This window comes from Protopterus annectens, chromosome 4.part1, assembly GCF_019279795.1.
Source record: "Protopterus annectens isolate FY-2018-M chromosome 4.part1, PAN1.0, whole genome shotgun sequence".
In the NCBI taxonomy this organism is placed as follows: domain Eukaryota; kingdom Metazoa; phylum Chordata; order Ceratodontiformes; family Protopteridae; genus Protopterus; species Protopterus annectens.
In genome coordinates this window covers 846,272,820-846,291,364 of record NC_056734.1, presented here as the reverse complement: position 1 = coordinate 846,291,364, position 18,545 = coordinate 846,272,820, and the positions used below count along the sequence as shown (strand labels likewise).

At 37.7% G+C, this 18,545-nt stretch overlaps 1 protein-coding gene across 1 annotated transcript in view; it reads right to left on the bottom strand.

The window, feature by feature from the left end:
• LOC122801324 (extracellular calcium-sensing receptor-like) overlaps positions 1-18,237 on the bottom strand; it is a 277,128-nt gene extending 258,891 nt beyond the window's left edge. Inside the window, exons 1-2 of the mRNA XM_044070866.1 lie at positions 18,030-18,237; positions 17,713-17,779 (exon numbers count right to left, since the gene is read on the bottom strand). Of these exons, the coding sequence (XP_043926801.1) occupies positions 17,713-17,779; positions 18,030-18,237 (275 nt within the window). The remainder of the gene's footprint in view (positions 1-17,712; positions 17,780-18,029) is intronic.
• Positions 18,238-18,545: the final 308 nt, after the last annotated feature.

The window sequence follows — 18,545 nt, the reverse complement described above, 5'->3', positions numbered from 1 at the left end:
AATGTCCTCCCCGCGGTCGAGTGGCATTCAAAAGACATGTGTGAATGGGCATGCCTTTGTTGAAGGTTGGGCATCAGGGTGGTACCTCAGCACTGTAAAAATCGACTGCTAATAATTAGCAGACCAGAGTTCCACTGTGGCGACCCCTAACTGGGAAAAGCCAAAAGAAATACAACAACATTCTTATCTCCCAATTGTTAAAACTTTGGGAGAAGAAAAGTTACATCAGATTTTCTTCACATACAGATTTTTTTTGTCCCTGAGGCTGTCCACAGCTGCTTAGGGTTGTGTTCCTTAGTATCAACTGTGGGAATATTACCTGGCAGCCAGTTTACTCTAGTTGCAGACCCAGCAGAGCATCTGATGAGTTCATTAGTTTTTCCATTTTGCCAGATCTTCATTTTCCTAAAGTGTCTGTTGGCTGCCTATACTAGTGACCAGGTGTGCTAAGTAGTGACAGGTTGCCTCATATGGCTGGATACATGAGTGATACTGCTGCAGTCTACAGGGCTATAAGATTTAATTGCACAGTCATTTTTATGTATACAGAACAAAATGGGATAAAGTCTTGGTGAAGATCTGGTCGGAGACAGACTGTCCTGTTTCAGCATTGTTGTTAAGTGTATTGCTTTGGGCATTACTACTCATTGTTATGGTACTGTAGATTGTGAATGATGGTGCCTGGTACTGGTTATAGGGGTCATGAGAGTGTTACTATGCCTGGTGTTTGTGCCTTTTGGGGATGTGGCCAGAATGAGATGAGGGTAGTGCCACTTTTCTCCTGCTCTGCTTCTGCATATATTTCTGACAGGAAATTATATTTATAAACAATTCTAAACAGCTTGATTAAGTGAATTTTGATAAATCTTAGAGTCCTTGAGGATTGTATCAAAGAATGTTTTTATATATTCCATTATTTTCCTGTCAATTTCTTTGTGGGAAATATTCATCACTGTATCCAGCCTTATAATGAGTCATACAAAGGTAACTTCACAGTATTCTGTACTTAAAAAAGAGATTAATTCAGTACTACCATTCAAGAATTATCACTTAACACAGATGAATTAGACACCAAAATTGAGGATTTTAAACAGAACTGTTCTAAACAAACGCATCAAATCAATGAAGCTCTGCAGTTGCAGAATACCCAGATATCAGGCATCAAGGATTCTTTAACTGACTTAGAATGAGGGTGAAAACAGTATTGAGTTCCTGTTAAAGCAAAATACTCTTTTCTTAGCCAAAACAGATGACCTTGAAAACAGAGATTGCAGGAATAACATCCATATATTGGGATTACCTGAAAGAAATGAAGGTAATAATACAATTGTTTTTTTATCTTCCTGGCTCCCAAAAATTTTACACTTATCAGAAGCACTCTCATTCGTAATAGAGAGATCCTTGGTTACCCCTGCATCTAAAAACAACACTTCTCTGAGGTCTATTAATGTCAACTTTTTTCTATCAAGATAAATAACTTGTTCTTAAGACTGCCTGGGCTAAATTACCACTCAAAATAGATGGATGCAACATTCATTTTGACAGTGACTTTTCTACAGCAGTAATATTCAAGAAAAAAAACAATTTCTTCCTCTGATTAGAGAACTTAAGAAAAAAAAAAAACAAATAAAAGTACATCTACTATTTGTTCTCAGATTAATGATTTTCCTTTCAGATGAAACTAAATTCTTTGAAGATATGGACCCTGCATTGTCATATCTAAAAACTAATAAAATGCTCGAACAAACAGATGATATGGATTGCTCCATTATTTCCTTGAAGAGCCAAGCAGAGAAAAAAGGATGGAAGATAAATGAAAAGAAGAAGAAATTAAGAAACAAATGCCTGGTTTCTTTATATATAAAGAAAATACAATGCTAAAACTTACTTTTCTCCTTATATAAATATGTCTATTCTTTATCTTCATATTTTCTTTTAAAATAATACTGGAAAGATCTCATACTCATCTATAACATAAACAAAAGTTAGAAAATCAACAAGAAGTCTGTTACGAGGTAACCTAATCTTTTTATGTTACACTTGCCTATTTTATAAACAACCAATACTTTCTTGATATGTTATAATAAAATACTATTAGGTCTTTTTAGTATCAATCCTTATTTAAAAGAATCATATAGCCGCATACCAAAATTTACACTATGGCATTGCATTTGTAGTTGGTTACCATTAAGCTAATGCATGCTTTGTGTATATGTGTCACTTGCTGTTGCAGTGAGTTTGATTACATTGGTTTACATATCTAAGTGTCTAAGTTGTCTTATTCCCATAAATGGCAATGTATTTATTAAAAAGAGGCTTGTGTTTCAAATGACAGTTCATGTTTTAAAAGCATTAACAGTAAAAAAATGCCTTACAAGGGAATAAATAGACACACATATTTTATTAATGTAGATGTGGCCCTGCCTGACTGTAATTCAGTGTAACATTTGAGAAGTTGTTTTGCCATTACTAATAGTATACCCTGAAAGTTGTTTATCTTATTAGTGCATGGGCTTTGATAATGTGTAGCTGTTTTGCCTTACCAGATGAATTGTGATGTGTTTGTTTTGGGGGGAGGTGGATAATTCCATTCTCTTTGGATATATTTCATGTTATAGTTCTCAAATGAAGGGTTGTGATGTTTGGAATAGATTTAAAATCATTTCTCTTTGTACAGAGAATTAGAGAAACATGCTGTCTGGTTACAAGATATATTTGTAAAAAGTAGAAGTAAAGTTTTTTTTTTCTCTAGTGCTTGATCTTTCTCATCTTACTTAAACATTTGAAACTTTCTCTGGTAAACAGCTTGAGCTGTGTAAAGTTTCCCACCGATATAGAGAAGCAGGATTGTGAACAGCTTATGATTTTGATTGGTGTACAGCTTTAGAAGGCTAATTTAAATAATAGGTGGAACCTATGAATAATGCATTAGCTCAAACATCACTAAGTTCTCAGTTGAACAAAGTCATTGAAACCATACGATTGTGAATGGGGAATACAATAAGACACTTAAACTCTGATGTCTGACTAGCTTAAATTAAAATATTAAAAATGGACGGCACAGTGATGCAATGGTAGTGTTGTCACCTCACAGCAAGAGGTTCTTCGGTTTGATTCTCAGCTGGTGTTCCTTCTGTGTGGAGTCTGCATGTCCTCCTTGAATTTGTGTGGGTTTCCTCCAGGGCCTCCGATTTCCTCCCATGTTGCAAAGACATACATCTGGAGCGTTTCTCCCCAGGCATCCGCTGAAAATTGGCTTTGTTCTAAGTTGGACTTTCCCAGTTAACAAATTATAAAAAAAAAAAAATCTAAGTTATATTGTACTGTTAAGACATCATAGCTTAATAATATAATTCACTATGCTATAGTAGGTTACAACATTTTTTTTCTCTTTCTAGATGATTAGCTTTGATATCTTTTTTGAATGAAAAATAAGCATATGGACACCATTTCTGTTATATGAAGCAATAGAGTTTGTTCTTAAGACAAACAATATGAAAGGTATGCAAAGCATGTAAACTAAATATTTGGTGAATGTTATATTTACATTAAGATCTGTCAGGAGTGTTGCTCTTTACAATTTAATAAGGAAAACAAAATAATGCTGCATGTACTATGACATATTCTTGAATACATTTCTTGAAGATTATATTTGAATGTACACATTACGATGTTTTACAGAAGCATTACATTAATAATGATGTGAACATATGGTTTCACTTCATAATCTTAAAATGCTGAAATACCGAATTTTAGCATTCTGAGGCCATAAAGTCAAAAATGCTGAATGCCAAAAGTGCATAAGATCAAATTTCAATCCGTGTTTATGCATTTCCAGTATATTGCATGTAGAGTTTGTCTGGTATGGTGTCTGAAATTGCAGGTGAGTGAGTGTTTTGTGTGTTTTTGTACATTGTATGTGTGGGTAAGGGTAGGGAGGTGTAAGTATGAGTGTGATTGTTGTATTTGTTGGTGTTTGTGTATGTGTGATGTGTATTTGTGTGTGAGCGACTGGAGAATGCCATGGTGTGAGTTTTAATTTTGTTTATTATGTGTGATCTCGGAGTTGGTATATATAAGTAGGGAGGATGTGGGAGTGCAGGTGGGCTTGCCTCCCTGCTTATATGTAGTGTAGGGTTGTGTGATTTGTGCGCTGTGGGTGGAATGGTGTGTGTGTTATGTGGTGTATGCTGTATGCATATTTGTGATTGTGGGTTTCGGTATTGTGAATGGTTCGGCTTCATGGTCTCAGAATGCTGAAATTCAGTATTTCAGCATTTCAAGATTATGAAGTGAAACTGAACATATATGTGACATTGACAACCTTTTTATTGGAAGCTTAATGTTAATGTCATAAGTATGTTACCATTAAACTTGAAGTTATCATTTACAAAACAATGAAAGAAACAAACCTTATGTTTAATAAGGATGACATAGGATGTGTTAGTTTATTATAGCAAACTGCTGAGCAGAAATAGCAATACATTATTGTTTAAATGTTTCATGACATCTGTTTATCTATTATTATTACATTTTCACTGAATGAATATAGATGATTCAGAAAGGAAATAGATTTTTTTTTTGTGAGGCACATAATAGGAATCTTTATCTGCAGTACAGCCATTTCTCTCACATTTTCAGGATGACAGTAGATGAGATTCACGATTGTATATATTTACTGAACAATAATAAGAAATTTTATTTATCTCTTAGTGTTTTAATGAACATAAAAAAATAGGAACATATAATATGACTCTTAGTTTTCATACATAAATACCGGTTTTAAAGGATACAGACTTGGGTTCACTTTGCTGTTAATGACAATTTTGTTTAATTGAAGCAGAGGGGTTGGGATTTTTAGAATAGTAGATGGATGGGTTTGCTTGGATAGTTCGACTATTCAAGCAGAGAGTGTTAGACTCCATGAGGGATTTGAAGGATTTTAAAAGTAAGTGTTTAATTACATTAAAAGTTTTTTGAAAGTTTTTGGGGAGTCTACAATAACAATTATTATGTATCTAATTAAACTTTTAAGTATTAATGTCAGTTTGACTATTAATAAACAGTTCTTTAACAAAGGAGAGATGTTATACCTGGTCCATATTGTTAATTTTAAGAGAGTTACATCCACACTGTTGACATTTATGACAAATGACATTTATTAATTGTATCTCCATAAATGTTAATGGATTGAACAATGGTTGCAAGAGGGGTAGTCTAAACAAATATTTGAAGTTATTTAACTCTGAAGTTATATTTTTACAAGAAACACACCTATTAACTGAAGACAAAGACAGATGTAATACTAAGTATTACTCTGTATTGTATAGTTCACAATATAATACAAAAAAAGAGGAGTTGCTACATTATGGAAAAAACGTCTTTGCCTATGCCTAAAATCATTGACATATATGTGAATGATAAAGATATGCTTTGTTCTGTTACCCTAGAATATAATAAGAGAATATTAACCTTGAACGTATACTCGATTCCTGGAATAAGAATTAAACAGATGAACAACTTCTAGAAAAAGTACTTAAAATTTCAAAAGGCAGCATCTTACTAGCAGGAGATTTTAATTGTATATTGTCACCAAAGGATACTAATACAACAGAAAATGGAAAATACAGGCATCAGCAAAGGCACTGTTAGAGTTCATTGAACTATTTCACCTTAGGGACATACATAATTTCTCAGATCCAGAATCACGTTTCTTTACTTATTAGTCACATAAAGAACACAATCCAAAATTGATAGAGTATATGTCTCCCATGACTTGACAGGCAAACTAGGCAAAGTTAAATTGGTATCCTGCCCACTTTCAGATCACAATGCAATCACTTTAGAGCTGTTTTTAAAATCTAATAATAACATTAAGATCAGGAGGATACAAGCATATATAACTTGCTTAAAGGATTTTAAGGAATTTTTATTAAAGAAATTCTTTCTTTTATAGAAATTAACAATACAGGAGATATTTCATAAATCTATCTCTGGGATGCACTAAAAGCATATCTTTTTGGTAGCATCATCAATTGGCTATCAATAAAGAAAAACAATGGGACAAAGAACTGTACAATATACAAGACAAAATTGACAAATTAAAACTTGAAAATCAGACAGGTAACAATAATAACAGAAGAGGTTAATAATCTGCATAATAAGAATTTGGAATTTTTAAATCATAAAACTAGGATTGATCTAGAAAAGTTTAAGATAACTAATTTCTCTATTAACCCAAAATCTATGCATAAGTTAACAGAACAAACTACTTAGTAAGTCTAACAATATAAAGGAGATTTATTCACATAAGAGACTGGGAAACTTGATAGAAATAGAAGATATTTTAAAAGAATTTAAAAATTATTATAATAAAATCAATCAATATAATGTAATAACAGACTCAGAAGGGATAATCAAAACATTTATAAAAAATATAAAAAATAAATTATCTGATGACCAGTGAAATTAACTGAGAAACTTGTCTCAATGTCTAAAATACAAACTCAAATTAACAAATTAAAACCTAACAAAGCACCGGGTAATAATAGTATTCTACCAGTACTCTACAAGTTATTATGTAAAAAAGCCTTAAACATATTACACAAAGTTTTTTTCTATAGTTAAAAACTTAACAAAAGTTCTGCCCACCTGGAAATATACTCTTACCTCCAGAATTATGAAAACTAACAAAGATCCAATTGAATGCTCTTCGTACATGCCAATTTCTCTTTTAAATGTAGACTATAAGTTATTCATGGTAATTCATGGTAATAGATTAAAATATATTCTACCTTCCATGATTAATGAGGATTGTGATGCCCATGCACTGGCCCAGTAATCAAGGAGCTTCAATCCTCACCACTAGCACCAGTAAGGGATGTACACATTGTGAGGAAGACAAGTACACACACAGTAAAGTACAATTTCCCTTAAGAGCACACAGAGATCACAATCAGTCTAGGGCTGGTTTCTCCCTGTTTCTCCAGCTCTCCAATAAGACTCCCCATTGGCACAGTTTTAGGGTTAAGATCTCAGCTGAGTGATCAAGCCAAAACCTCCAGCACCCCCTATGCCCAAACAGTGCTTCATGTCCCTGCCCAAATAGCTGACACACACACACTTTGAGATTTAATTTAAACACAGACACACACATACACAAACACACACACATGCGCACACACACACGCACACACACGCACGCACACACACACACACACACACACACACACACACACACACACACTCTCCTGGGAAAGTTTACTAGCTATTCCCCCCTCTATCCAGACTAAAAGTTAGTTATCACTGCTACCAACTAGCTCTTTATCAGCTACTATAAGGCCCTTCCCAAAGGGTGAACAATCCTACTGTGTGATGTTACTATTATCCAAATGGTAAGTGTGACCAACAGCAAGGCTATTGAAGTGTCCTATACAGTGTCACCAAATAAACATGTAAGTACTCCAAGAGCTTAAATATCTCTAAACAAACAAGCCACAATTCAACAGTTTAAATATATTTAATAATAAATAATAAAAGAACAAGACAATGCTCAATAACTCAGCAGAGTGACAAGAGAGTTCAGAATCACAGGAATTATTTTAAAACAACATTGTAGGACAGTCCCACATAAATACAGAAAACATCTAAACTAATCTTATTATATTCCTATCTATCTCTAACAGAGATTGCTATAATCTAGTACAAGTGCTGATGAGAGGATGTTTTTAGGTCCAAAGTCAAATACAAAATGCACAGACTTTGAGAGATAGTTCTTAAATTAATAACATCACATTACTGCTGTGTCATTCTTTGTCACTTGCCTTCAGTTCCCAGGCTAACAGATACTAACAAAATGTAACATTTCTCTGTGAAAAATACTTATCTCTCAGAAGTTTGCATAGAACTGAAAGTCGTAAAACAGTTAAACACTTTTACATTTGAAACTTGTAATTATTTCTGTTTCCGGACAATAGAAAGAACTTCTAGCTGTAGACATCCTGTCTTCTTGCTGAGATAAACACAATCATAAAACTCTTCACTTATTTTGAGGGTTTGCAAATTAACTCTATATGTTCCAGCCTCTACCATCAAAACATACATTTGCATAAGCATATAGTTTATATACATTTCTGTTCTTTTCCAGTAGGGTACACTGTGGTTACATTCTTGAAGATCAGTACAGAACATACAGTTCAACACAAACTTCTGTACCAGTAGTTTAATATACATATAGTTTTCTTACATTTGTAAGACAAGCATATGAATAATATTAATATTCACAAATTACATAGAATTATTTACAAAATTCTAGCTAGCTGGGCTGGCAGCCTCACAAAGATCAAACTGGCTTTATTCTAAATAGAAATATGGTAATATCAAAAGAATAATCACAGTAATTGACTGTGTGAACAAAACAAAACAAAATCCAACATTAATGAGTCTAGACATTAATAATACTTTTGTCACTGTGAATTGAAAATATCTTTTGTTAGTCTTAGAAGAATGTAATTTTTCAAGTAATTTTACACACCTTATAAATCTACTTTATGACAATTGTTTTGCATTAGTTAAAATAGGTACTTTTACTTCTGATTCAATACATATTTTGAAGGGAACTAAAGAAGGATTTCATCTTTCACCCCTGCTTTTCACTCTTATTATGGGACCTTTTGTTAATTTTATTAGGTCAAATTTAGACATAAAAGGCACTATCATAAATGTGAATTTGGTTTCTAAAATCCAAATATTTGTTGATGTCATTCTTCTGACATTGAATTACAGTGATAGTTCCCTTTCTATTATTTTTAAGGCACTGGATGTGTTCCAAAAATCTGGTCACTTCTTTAATGTTAACAAAACAAAAATATTATCCATAAATGCCAATATTTATAGCATAAATGATAGAGTTACTAAATACATTGTCAAAGAGAGAAAAATGAAGTATTTAGGGATAATTATAATAACATTAATAATATAATAAATTACACTTATACTAACAGCATAATCAGTATAGAGAATCTAATAAATAAATGGAACAATTTTTCTACATAATGGAAGAGAGGCTATCTATAATCAAAATTATTATTTTATCAAAAATCTTATATGCTATTCAGTCATTATATTTACCTCCATCTAAAACATATATTAAAGAATGTAACACATTAATTTGGAAATATATTTGGTTCCTCAACAAACCAAGAAATGTCTTAAATCATCATATAAGAGACTGTACAGAAGGAGAGATTGGACTACCAGATATAGAATAATATTCGTTATCATCAATTATAAAAATAATATCTCTTTGGATGAATAATATTTACATAGCCAGGTGGAAAGAGTTTCTAGGATGTCTTTTCATAAAATTTAAACATAAAATCAATTCTAATGATACTCTTATACCACACAATAGTTTACATTTCTTGATAAAAGATTACTTTTCAGAAAGGAGTCACCAGACAACTGACTTTATTTTATTTCTACTATACTAAACTTAATTTATAGAAATCCACTATATAAGACATGGATTTTTCTTCTTTTTTCCCATAGCATACACTCAGAATAATATTTTCACTTCAAAGTTAGATACAACAATTACATTTAAAGAAAATATGATATATTGGTTTCAATTAATGAATAATAGAAATTGCATGCTGTTGATTATATCATAAGTAAATATGATTTAAGCAAAGATATGTAGTTGGATGTGCAATCTTGCAAATAATACGTAGAAGGTAAAATTAAGTTAATGCAACCAAGGGTAACAGATCTTAACCCCAAATTAATTTCATTTTTAATATTAATACAACAAAACACACTGGGAGAGGGTCTCTTATCCAAATTATATAGAGTGGTGAGGAAAGAAAAAGTTGCAATAACAATTTTTGGAACTATTTTACTCACATTAATAACAGACCTCCAGATGAAGAGGATAAAAATAATTTTTAATATCTTCTAACAGACAGTAATGTATAGGATTTTTTGAGATTCTTCATTGTTAGTAGACACTCTTGTAAATAGTTGTTCTTTTTTGTTCTTGTTCATATTGTTCTTTCTTTATCCTAACAAATTTCTAAATACAATTATCATCATGACTGATTTATTTAGTTAAAATCTAATAAATCTTTTTCAAAAAAAAAAAAATAAAGAAAGAAAATATCCTTGCAGTGGAATTTGAATTTCTCTCATGATATAATATATTGGGTGGTTAGCTAAGACATCTCTTCACTGTTGCAGTATCCAAGACAGAAGGGATCTCCTGTCCATGGCAACCTAACGCTTGGTCAGTACACAATGCCTTTAGATCTCATATGTGCTGTACATCACACATATGTTCTCCACACAGGTCATAGTGCATAAAGATGATGTACAGATGCATTTACTCAGAACTAAATTGCGTAGGTAGAGAAAGGTTTACAAAGGACGAAAAGAGGCCTTGCACACCCAAAGGGAGAAAATGCAGTTGAAAAGGGGGACTCGTTGCCAGGAGGGTAACCAAATCAAGCATAAAAAAGGGTAATGGGGGAGGGACTGAATACCAAAACTGTGAAGAGAAGGAAATCTACTTATATGGCAACATTTTACACAGTCATACTATGTCATTCTATACCACTGTTGCAGTATTCCTCACTTTAGGAACTGTACAAAAGCTCAAGAAAAAGAGTGGGAGGTGTAAGGCTGGGAAGAGCCCTCAACAAACCCATGCAGGATGGCCCTAGCAAAACCTGCTCTGGCCCTAGAAAACATATCCAATTTATAATGCTTAGCAAAGGAATGCACTGAGGACCACATAGCAGCTTTGAGGATAGGATTGGTGTACAAATCCTTGAAGAAAGCACCAGAAGAGGCAACAGCCATAGTAGAATGAGCTCTAACTGAAGTAGACAGACACTTACCATGAAAAGAATAACAAAAGGGAATGGCTGCAGATATCCACAGCTTGTAAACAGCTAAACCCAAAGTCCTGGGATGAAAAGAAACAAAAAGCTGGTCAGACTTATGAATGGCCTAAGTTTTATTCAAACAATATTCGAGCTGTCTGTGCAAATCCAGTGCATGCACGACTTTGTCACTAGCAGACTGTGGAGAAGGAAAAAAAGGAAGGTAGTTGTACTGCTTGATTTAAGGACAACTCATTAACAACCTTGAGCATAAAAGAAGAATTAGTATGAAGAGACACCCTGTCTCTGTGAAAAAAAAAAAAAACATTAAAGGAGGAAGGGCCATAAGGTCATGAAGCTCAGAAACCCTCTGAGCAGAACTAAGAGCAAGCAAGAAGACAGATTTCCAAGTGCAGTGTTGCACAGGAGGTAGCTGACATTGGGGCGGTGGCTACTGACTTTTAATGGCTACTGACTTTTAAGCTCATTTCGGCTTAGGTACACATGTTTGAGCAGCATACCACCTGGCTGAGTGTGTCCCCTACAGGAGGTGTGTCTACTAAATGCTAACCTTTGTTTACCTTCCCTGTGCATGTTTGCAAGGCAAACTGCCATACTCAGCAAGTTTTGAAAAAATAATTATATTTAATTAGTTTTTACCCTTATTTAACCTAAAATAGGGCCATGAAATTGTCTTAATTATATTTTAGGCAGGTGCAATGCATCATAGTTACTCAATAACACAATCTGCACCTACAGCAGAGCTCTATAAAGTATGCATACACCCTACATTCTGATTTTCCCCAATACTATGCATTATTGGAGTACAGACTTGGGAATTTTAACTGAGATAATGCTAAGAGGCTGATGCAGGTCTTCTGCACCTGTATGTGCTAGCATCCAGGGTACTCCACCAGTTCCTGGACGCCATGCTATCACAGGCCAGTGAGCACATTTCTTTTCCCCTCTCAGCGAGGAGCACATTCCCTATTAGTGGGTGAACAATCCAACACTTGGTAAATTCTGCTTCACAATGATAGGAAGAGCCAGCACTGAAGGATCAAAAAGCAATGTCACTATGAATGTTTGGCTGCCACAAGCCAGTTACCCTGTTGTAACTTTTCTGTCACCTCCTGCTTAAAACCCAAAAAGCCAGAAGGATTGCGAGGCCCTGCTTTCATGGTCTGTATTCATACTGAAAATCAAGATCAAGCAAGCTTTTGCCCTTCTGCTCCACAGGAGGTTTGTCTCCTCCCTGAGCTCACCTTAGGACACCTGCATTACTCTTTGACAGGTATACCACCCCAGTCAAACTCCCAACCTGACACTGTCCCTGGAGTGGGTGGAGCATTGATACCCAGGCGCTTGGATCCAGAAGCGAGAGCCCCAGTGGGGCTTGCCACCCCCCTACCTCACTGGGTAAGTGAAAAACAAATGATAAGCCAACTTTTCCCTGAACAGTGTATTATGGGGGTGTCAGTAGCCATGGCCATTACTCCACATCTCAGGGGTGAGAGATGAGCAACATCACTGGTGAAGTATTAATGTCTGTTGAGCAAGGCATCCCAGACAGACATGTAGTAGATATCCTGACAATGGCATCACATGCTAAGGCAATTATTGACTTCTATCAATTTACGTGTATTCATCCCAGGTGAGTGCCAGCTGCAGCTGAAAGGTATGTGCATACTTGCAAGAGACACAGCATGGCTAAGAACAGTTATGTGTCTGCATACAGGCTGGTGATGTATGTCCTTAGTTGTAGACACCTGCAGGAACTAGGATGTCAACATTATGTTCACCGACATCCCTTTATTTTCAGAAATGTGTAGTAAGGCCTATTGTTTCACACCACAAACTGCTATCTGTGACCTGTCCCATATGTAGCCACTTGACATAGACAACAATATGTCTCACAATGTAATCACCTCTAATTAAGAGGTGTGATTTTGTGTTTTGCCTCTGGTGTTTGACCAGTGAGAGAGTAGTGCATGCAGTAGTATGTGTACTGTGCATACCAGAGACAGGATGTTCTGAGGTGTCTGTTTGGTGATGTGTCTGGTAAGGAGATGCACACATGCAGGTGTGATGTGGGTGTAGGATGCAGGATGTGAGCTGTGCATGTTGGCATAATGGTCATTGCCATATGTCATAACTGCTGTTGAAAACACCATGGCAGCAAGGTTTGAAATGCAGTCACATCTGACACATGTTGTGTTTGTGTGTCATAGGAGTAGAGGGGTGGGGACACTCCCCAAACCTCAGCAGCAGATCCTGCAAATGAAAGGTCATGCTGCCACACCCTTGAGATTGACAGCCTGATATACAGTGTTTGTAGGAACACCTTGCAGTGAAGATGTGGATGCCCGTGCATGCATAGCAGACTTGTTCAACTTTGCTAATATTACGTTGGTCTTACAAGTGCACAATGCCTGTCAGGCAACCAGACAGCACACTGATTGTTGTGTGATATGATGTGGAAATACAGACATGCTTCGGGTACATAACAGTACAGTATGACATGCCTAGGCCATGTGGCAGGTGGACACACATTGGCCAAAGGTGGCCAGTTTGCTGCATTAGGCCTCACAGCCATGTCATGCAGATGTGCACCAGTGACGTGTTGAAGAGCAAGATGCATGAAGTGCTGTGAAAGTGTCACCTAGTGTGCTGATTGTTTCAGCAAGACTGGACATCTATATCGGTGGACATTGTACATTATATTGCGGCACTGCAGCAGTGCTACTAATTCCTCTCTTGTCAGTTCCCTAGTGACATACCACCAACCCTGGAACAGATGGCATAACACATGCAAAAGCCAACTGATTGCCCAGGTTGCTAATCAAGGCACCTATTTGGAAAAGGGTATGTGAAGCCTACAGAGCCTTTCATGATGTGGGACAGCTACATGGATAAAAAAAAAACTGTGTCCTGCTTGTCATCATCGACTTCATAGTACCATTTTGTGTGTGGCGACAGAAAACATATCGAGCATGGTATCCTATGTGAGAGTGATGTCAGTGAGACCAGCATTAGTAGTTGCCGGGCACCAGCAATTCTGTGGACTCCCCTGCTTTCCACAGTCTTCACAATGTTATTGTGTCCTTCCAGTACACACCACTTGGGTAATATCCAAATGCACAATACCTGTGTGAAACCTCCACCTTACCTTCAAAGGGTATACATATTACACTTCCCTAATGTGTTTGTGTGCACTCTGCACACACACCTTGAATGACTCTCTTCTTGGAACATGCTGGAAGCAACTGCAATACTTAGTTGCACAAAGGACAACTAGCATGCAGTGACAAGCAGTGTCCCCAGATCTCTGAGTGATGTGACATGAAATGCCATGAAAGGAGTTAGGATGGATATGAGCAGTAATAATGTCATACACTTACCGACATTGGAAAACACACCATCTGTTATGCTCAAGGCCAAATCATGTCTATCAACTCTAACTGGTAGAGCCCATTGAGTGTTACACTATGCAATGGATATCAGGAATATTGCTCACTCTACCAACCATGGTCTGACAAGGTGTTTGGCAATATTAGGCAGCAGGCCTTGTTGGAAATTGTGTAGGTTATCTACTGAGTGTTATGTCTGCTGGTGGGTAGGCAAGTGTGTGATAGTCATAATCTGAGAAGATAGCATAGGGAGACCTAAGCTGCAATGACAACAGTCACCAGTGGATTTCCCCAGACATCATTGATGGCATACCTCTTCTAGTCATTCCCTCTCTGCAATCACAACCACTGTCAGTGCTCTCTGACAGGCTACATTAGCAGGTGATTACATATCAGGAGCTGTCACTGAATCCCACCCAGAACCAACAGTTAACCATGATGGCCTGTAACACACACTCAGTTGTGGTCTGAGCCACTGACAAATACTAAATGCCAATGTTTACACAATATTATCCTTTGGAAAGCCATCCACCCATGGGAAATATAGTACTATCCACAAACCACGCACAGCTGAGCCATTAATCATGGATGTATGGACACAGGGAGAAATGTAGCCTTTGACTTTCAATGATCAGTGAGATGTGGGAATGCATTCAGTGTTGCACATCATAAACAGACAGGTCTGTGATGTACCTCCCAGATTTCATTGCTGTACTGAAGGTGGCACTCATCACACCTATCATTGTGTACAATGGCACCCTTCCTATGCCACTACACAGGTATATCCTACAACTGTAGCAGCCACACAGGTTCCATGGTACACATTGCAGATAACATGTCTTATGGAGTCCGTGTCATGACAGTACATCTGTAGTCTGTCTCATAGATGCTTTGGAGGAGATGTTTAAGGCTGCCATACAGGGGAATGTCACCTCCCGTGCATCCATGACAGGACTAACATGTCTTACCTGACCTACACACCTACTCCATCACTGTGCTATAACTACTACACATGTTGGAGAGACAGGTATGTCACACAGAAAGTACATCCTATATGTAACAGGTCCCTCATGCATGTGAAGCACACATCTGCTGTGACACACATCATGTCCAGGTTACACCATGGGATGTAGAACATGGCAATCATAGCTGTTGTCAGACAAATGTCTGTACTGGACACAGGAAACATGAATATGGATTATCCACAGCACCACAACTTGTAGATATGATAGCTCCCAACACCCTGTTGACACTTATCAATGGTATCAAACCTTTTCACAGATTAGGAATTCATGAATATGCTGCATGAGGCCATTGTTCTTGTTAGCCTGTTACACACATATGGACTAATGGAGCCATGTACCATTAGTGCTGTACTTTGCTGAGGACATACTTATTCTGTGCAGTCTATCCTGTCCTTTGACATCTATGGCTGCCTTGCTGCTGTGTGCCCATAGGTGTGCACAACAAAATCCTGAAAGAGAACCATAAACAGGTCTGTGACACACCTTTCATTGTGTAAGTATACAGCCATTACAAATCATACAACATAAGGTACACAAAATTATGTGGCTTACTCATTACAAATGGCAGCATACAGTATCTGTCAGTAGCCACTACAAGTGACATGGTTAAACAATGCATTACAAAAGTACATGTTAATTTATATCATCACCTTGTGCATCAGATATATACCTTCCTTTCCCTGCATCGATGATGAGAATGACAGGGATATTGCACAGGTATCATCACTGTGACAGGGTGTGGTGTGGGAGTGCAGGGGGCCTAGTGTGACACAAAAGATTGACAGCATGTCTAAGAGTCAGGAAGGGAAGCAGGCAAGGTGTAACATGGAATTTTTCCATGTGTGTCTGTAGGTGACCTGTATTTGACAGTTAAGCTCAGTGCTAGCCCTACATATGTGTATGCTGGACAGCTTTGAACTGTGCATGGTAGAGTTGACAGTTCACCGTTTCTGTGCCCATACATGGGAACTGGCTCAGCCAGCAGTTGCACTGGCATCTCCCTGCCCAAGGTCAGAAATGGTGCTAGTACCTGATGGTGACTGCTGTCTGCTGGGACCATGTCCTCTATGGGAATGCCCAGGACCATGAACCCATGGCCTGCCACATCTTGGTATGGACAGAACACTCCCATCTGTAGCCCTGGATGTACTGCCAATATGGGACCATGGTTGTGCACAGCCACATGGACTATCAGCAGATGGGGTTGCTGACCTACGCCCACAAGGCTGACGCTCAACTATAACCACACATACCAGCACAGACACTGTGCATTCTAAGAGAGATGCTTTCTCAGCCCACCTTCTGTCCACTGCATGAGTGAACTGATCCAGGGTATCACCAGTGCAATGGAGGAAGTCATGGATGTCAGACTATGCTGTATCTACAACCCTGAACATGCCTGTGCCTCCATGATAGTCTGAAACATATGCCAAGTGAACCATGATGTGACACCTGCAACCGGTCATGGAAGGACAGCAGGCCTCCTACGAACACCCATATCAATCCGCCTGTGTGGATCTTTGCCAGCTCTTTGGCTATGACCAGTGTCTGCACAAATTGGAGCCATAGTTGCCACACTTTACTGTTCAATGTCCCAACCCTCTGACTGTCCAATATCTGTGCCCTCTGGGAACTGGGTATGTGTAGGCATACTGACTGTATGTGGTGACAATGAGGGCAGAAGAGTGATGCCAAACTCTGGGACATATTCAGCCCCTGATACCCCCACCTGTGCCTCACTGTGGCCACTATAATCATCAGAGTCTGAAGAGACACTGACATCAAGTTATGTAGGGGACCGAGGCCAACCCCCCTGGTCACCTGTGATAACAAAGGAGACAGCAGTACATTAATACTTATGCTATTATGCTCTGCAGTATTATGTTGCATTAAATGTACAGCTCTACACACTGTTGACACCATTACAGACCTGTTGAAACCCCAACCTCATATAGTAGACAAGAGGACATTACTATCCCCACAAATAGCTGTAGTTACTTGTAAATAAAAGCTTTGTACAGAGATATCTCATCAGCACAAACGGGGTACACTTTTGACTTTTGTGAAGATTCTGCACAGTTGACATATATGGCAATCCGCAATGTCCTGACTACTGAATTACCCATTCTAAAGACTTAAACCTTGCCTGTGATATAAATAGGAACTATTGGAGAGATAGGTAAAAAGGCCATTGTGGTTGATAGACTAGTAAACACCTATGAACCTGTGAATACTGTCACATCTAGCAGTGTGGTGACATCTACAAGGCATACATATGACTGTAACATGTTTACAGTCATAAAAAAATCTGTACATTTGGCAATCATGCCAACAGTACAGCACTATAGGCAGCAGGCTTTGGATGAGACTTTAGGGACTGCATTGCTGTAAACCTACATGTATAACAAAACTGTGCTGTTCTTACCAGGAGCAGGACCACAGCCTTGTCCGATACCTGCCACACCTGTGTAAAGAAGGAGAGGTAATCTCAGTAACACTACATGTTGCATCACAACAAGGTAATATGTCCATATATCTCACATTTACAGTAGCCACTATGTGAATTATTATCTCGGTCAACATCTGAGCAGGAGAGTCAAATTGAAGTTACACCCTTCTGCCACAAAGAACACAGACCTGACACCCGCATAGTAGTATGTACACCTTGACACACTGAATACTACAGTACTGCAATGGTGATCAACTAAGCTTACCTCCACACTTCACTGCCATGGAAACTGTGGTACCCAAATCAACAATGTACGGTGTGATGGATGCCTGGAAGCTGTTGTGTGTGCTTAGGTTCACCAGGAATTCCTCAGTGGCTGAGAGTGGTTGTTCCTCTGCAGGCCTTCCACTGGTGACACCATGATCCCTGTCTACATCTGCTGCTCTTCTGCATGCAACATTGATCATGTCCATTGCGCGATATCGATCCTACTCATCTGTCCTGCTCTGATTACCTGTTGCATTCATGTTACGGACAAGGTCAGCCCACAATGCTGCCCACTGTAGCCTGTTTTCCCTTCCCCTGTACAGGGGGAGTTCATGGTGTTGTTGGAGGCATTCAAGTATATTCTAATTCTCCGCATCCGTGAAAGGTGTACGGCATTGTGGATACATGTGTCCTGCAAGACAACAAAATGAGAACTCATGTCAGGATCACATACATGGAAGTACATTATGTAGAGATACAGCAAGAACATAATTGCTGCCAGTATCCACTGCTT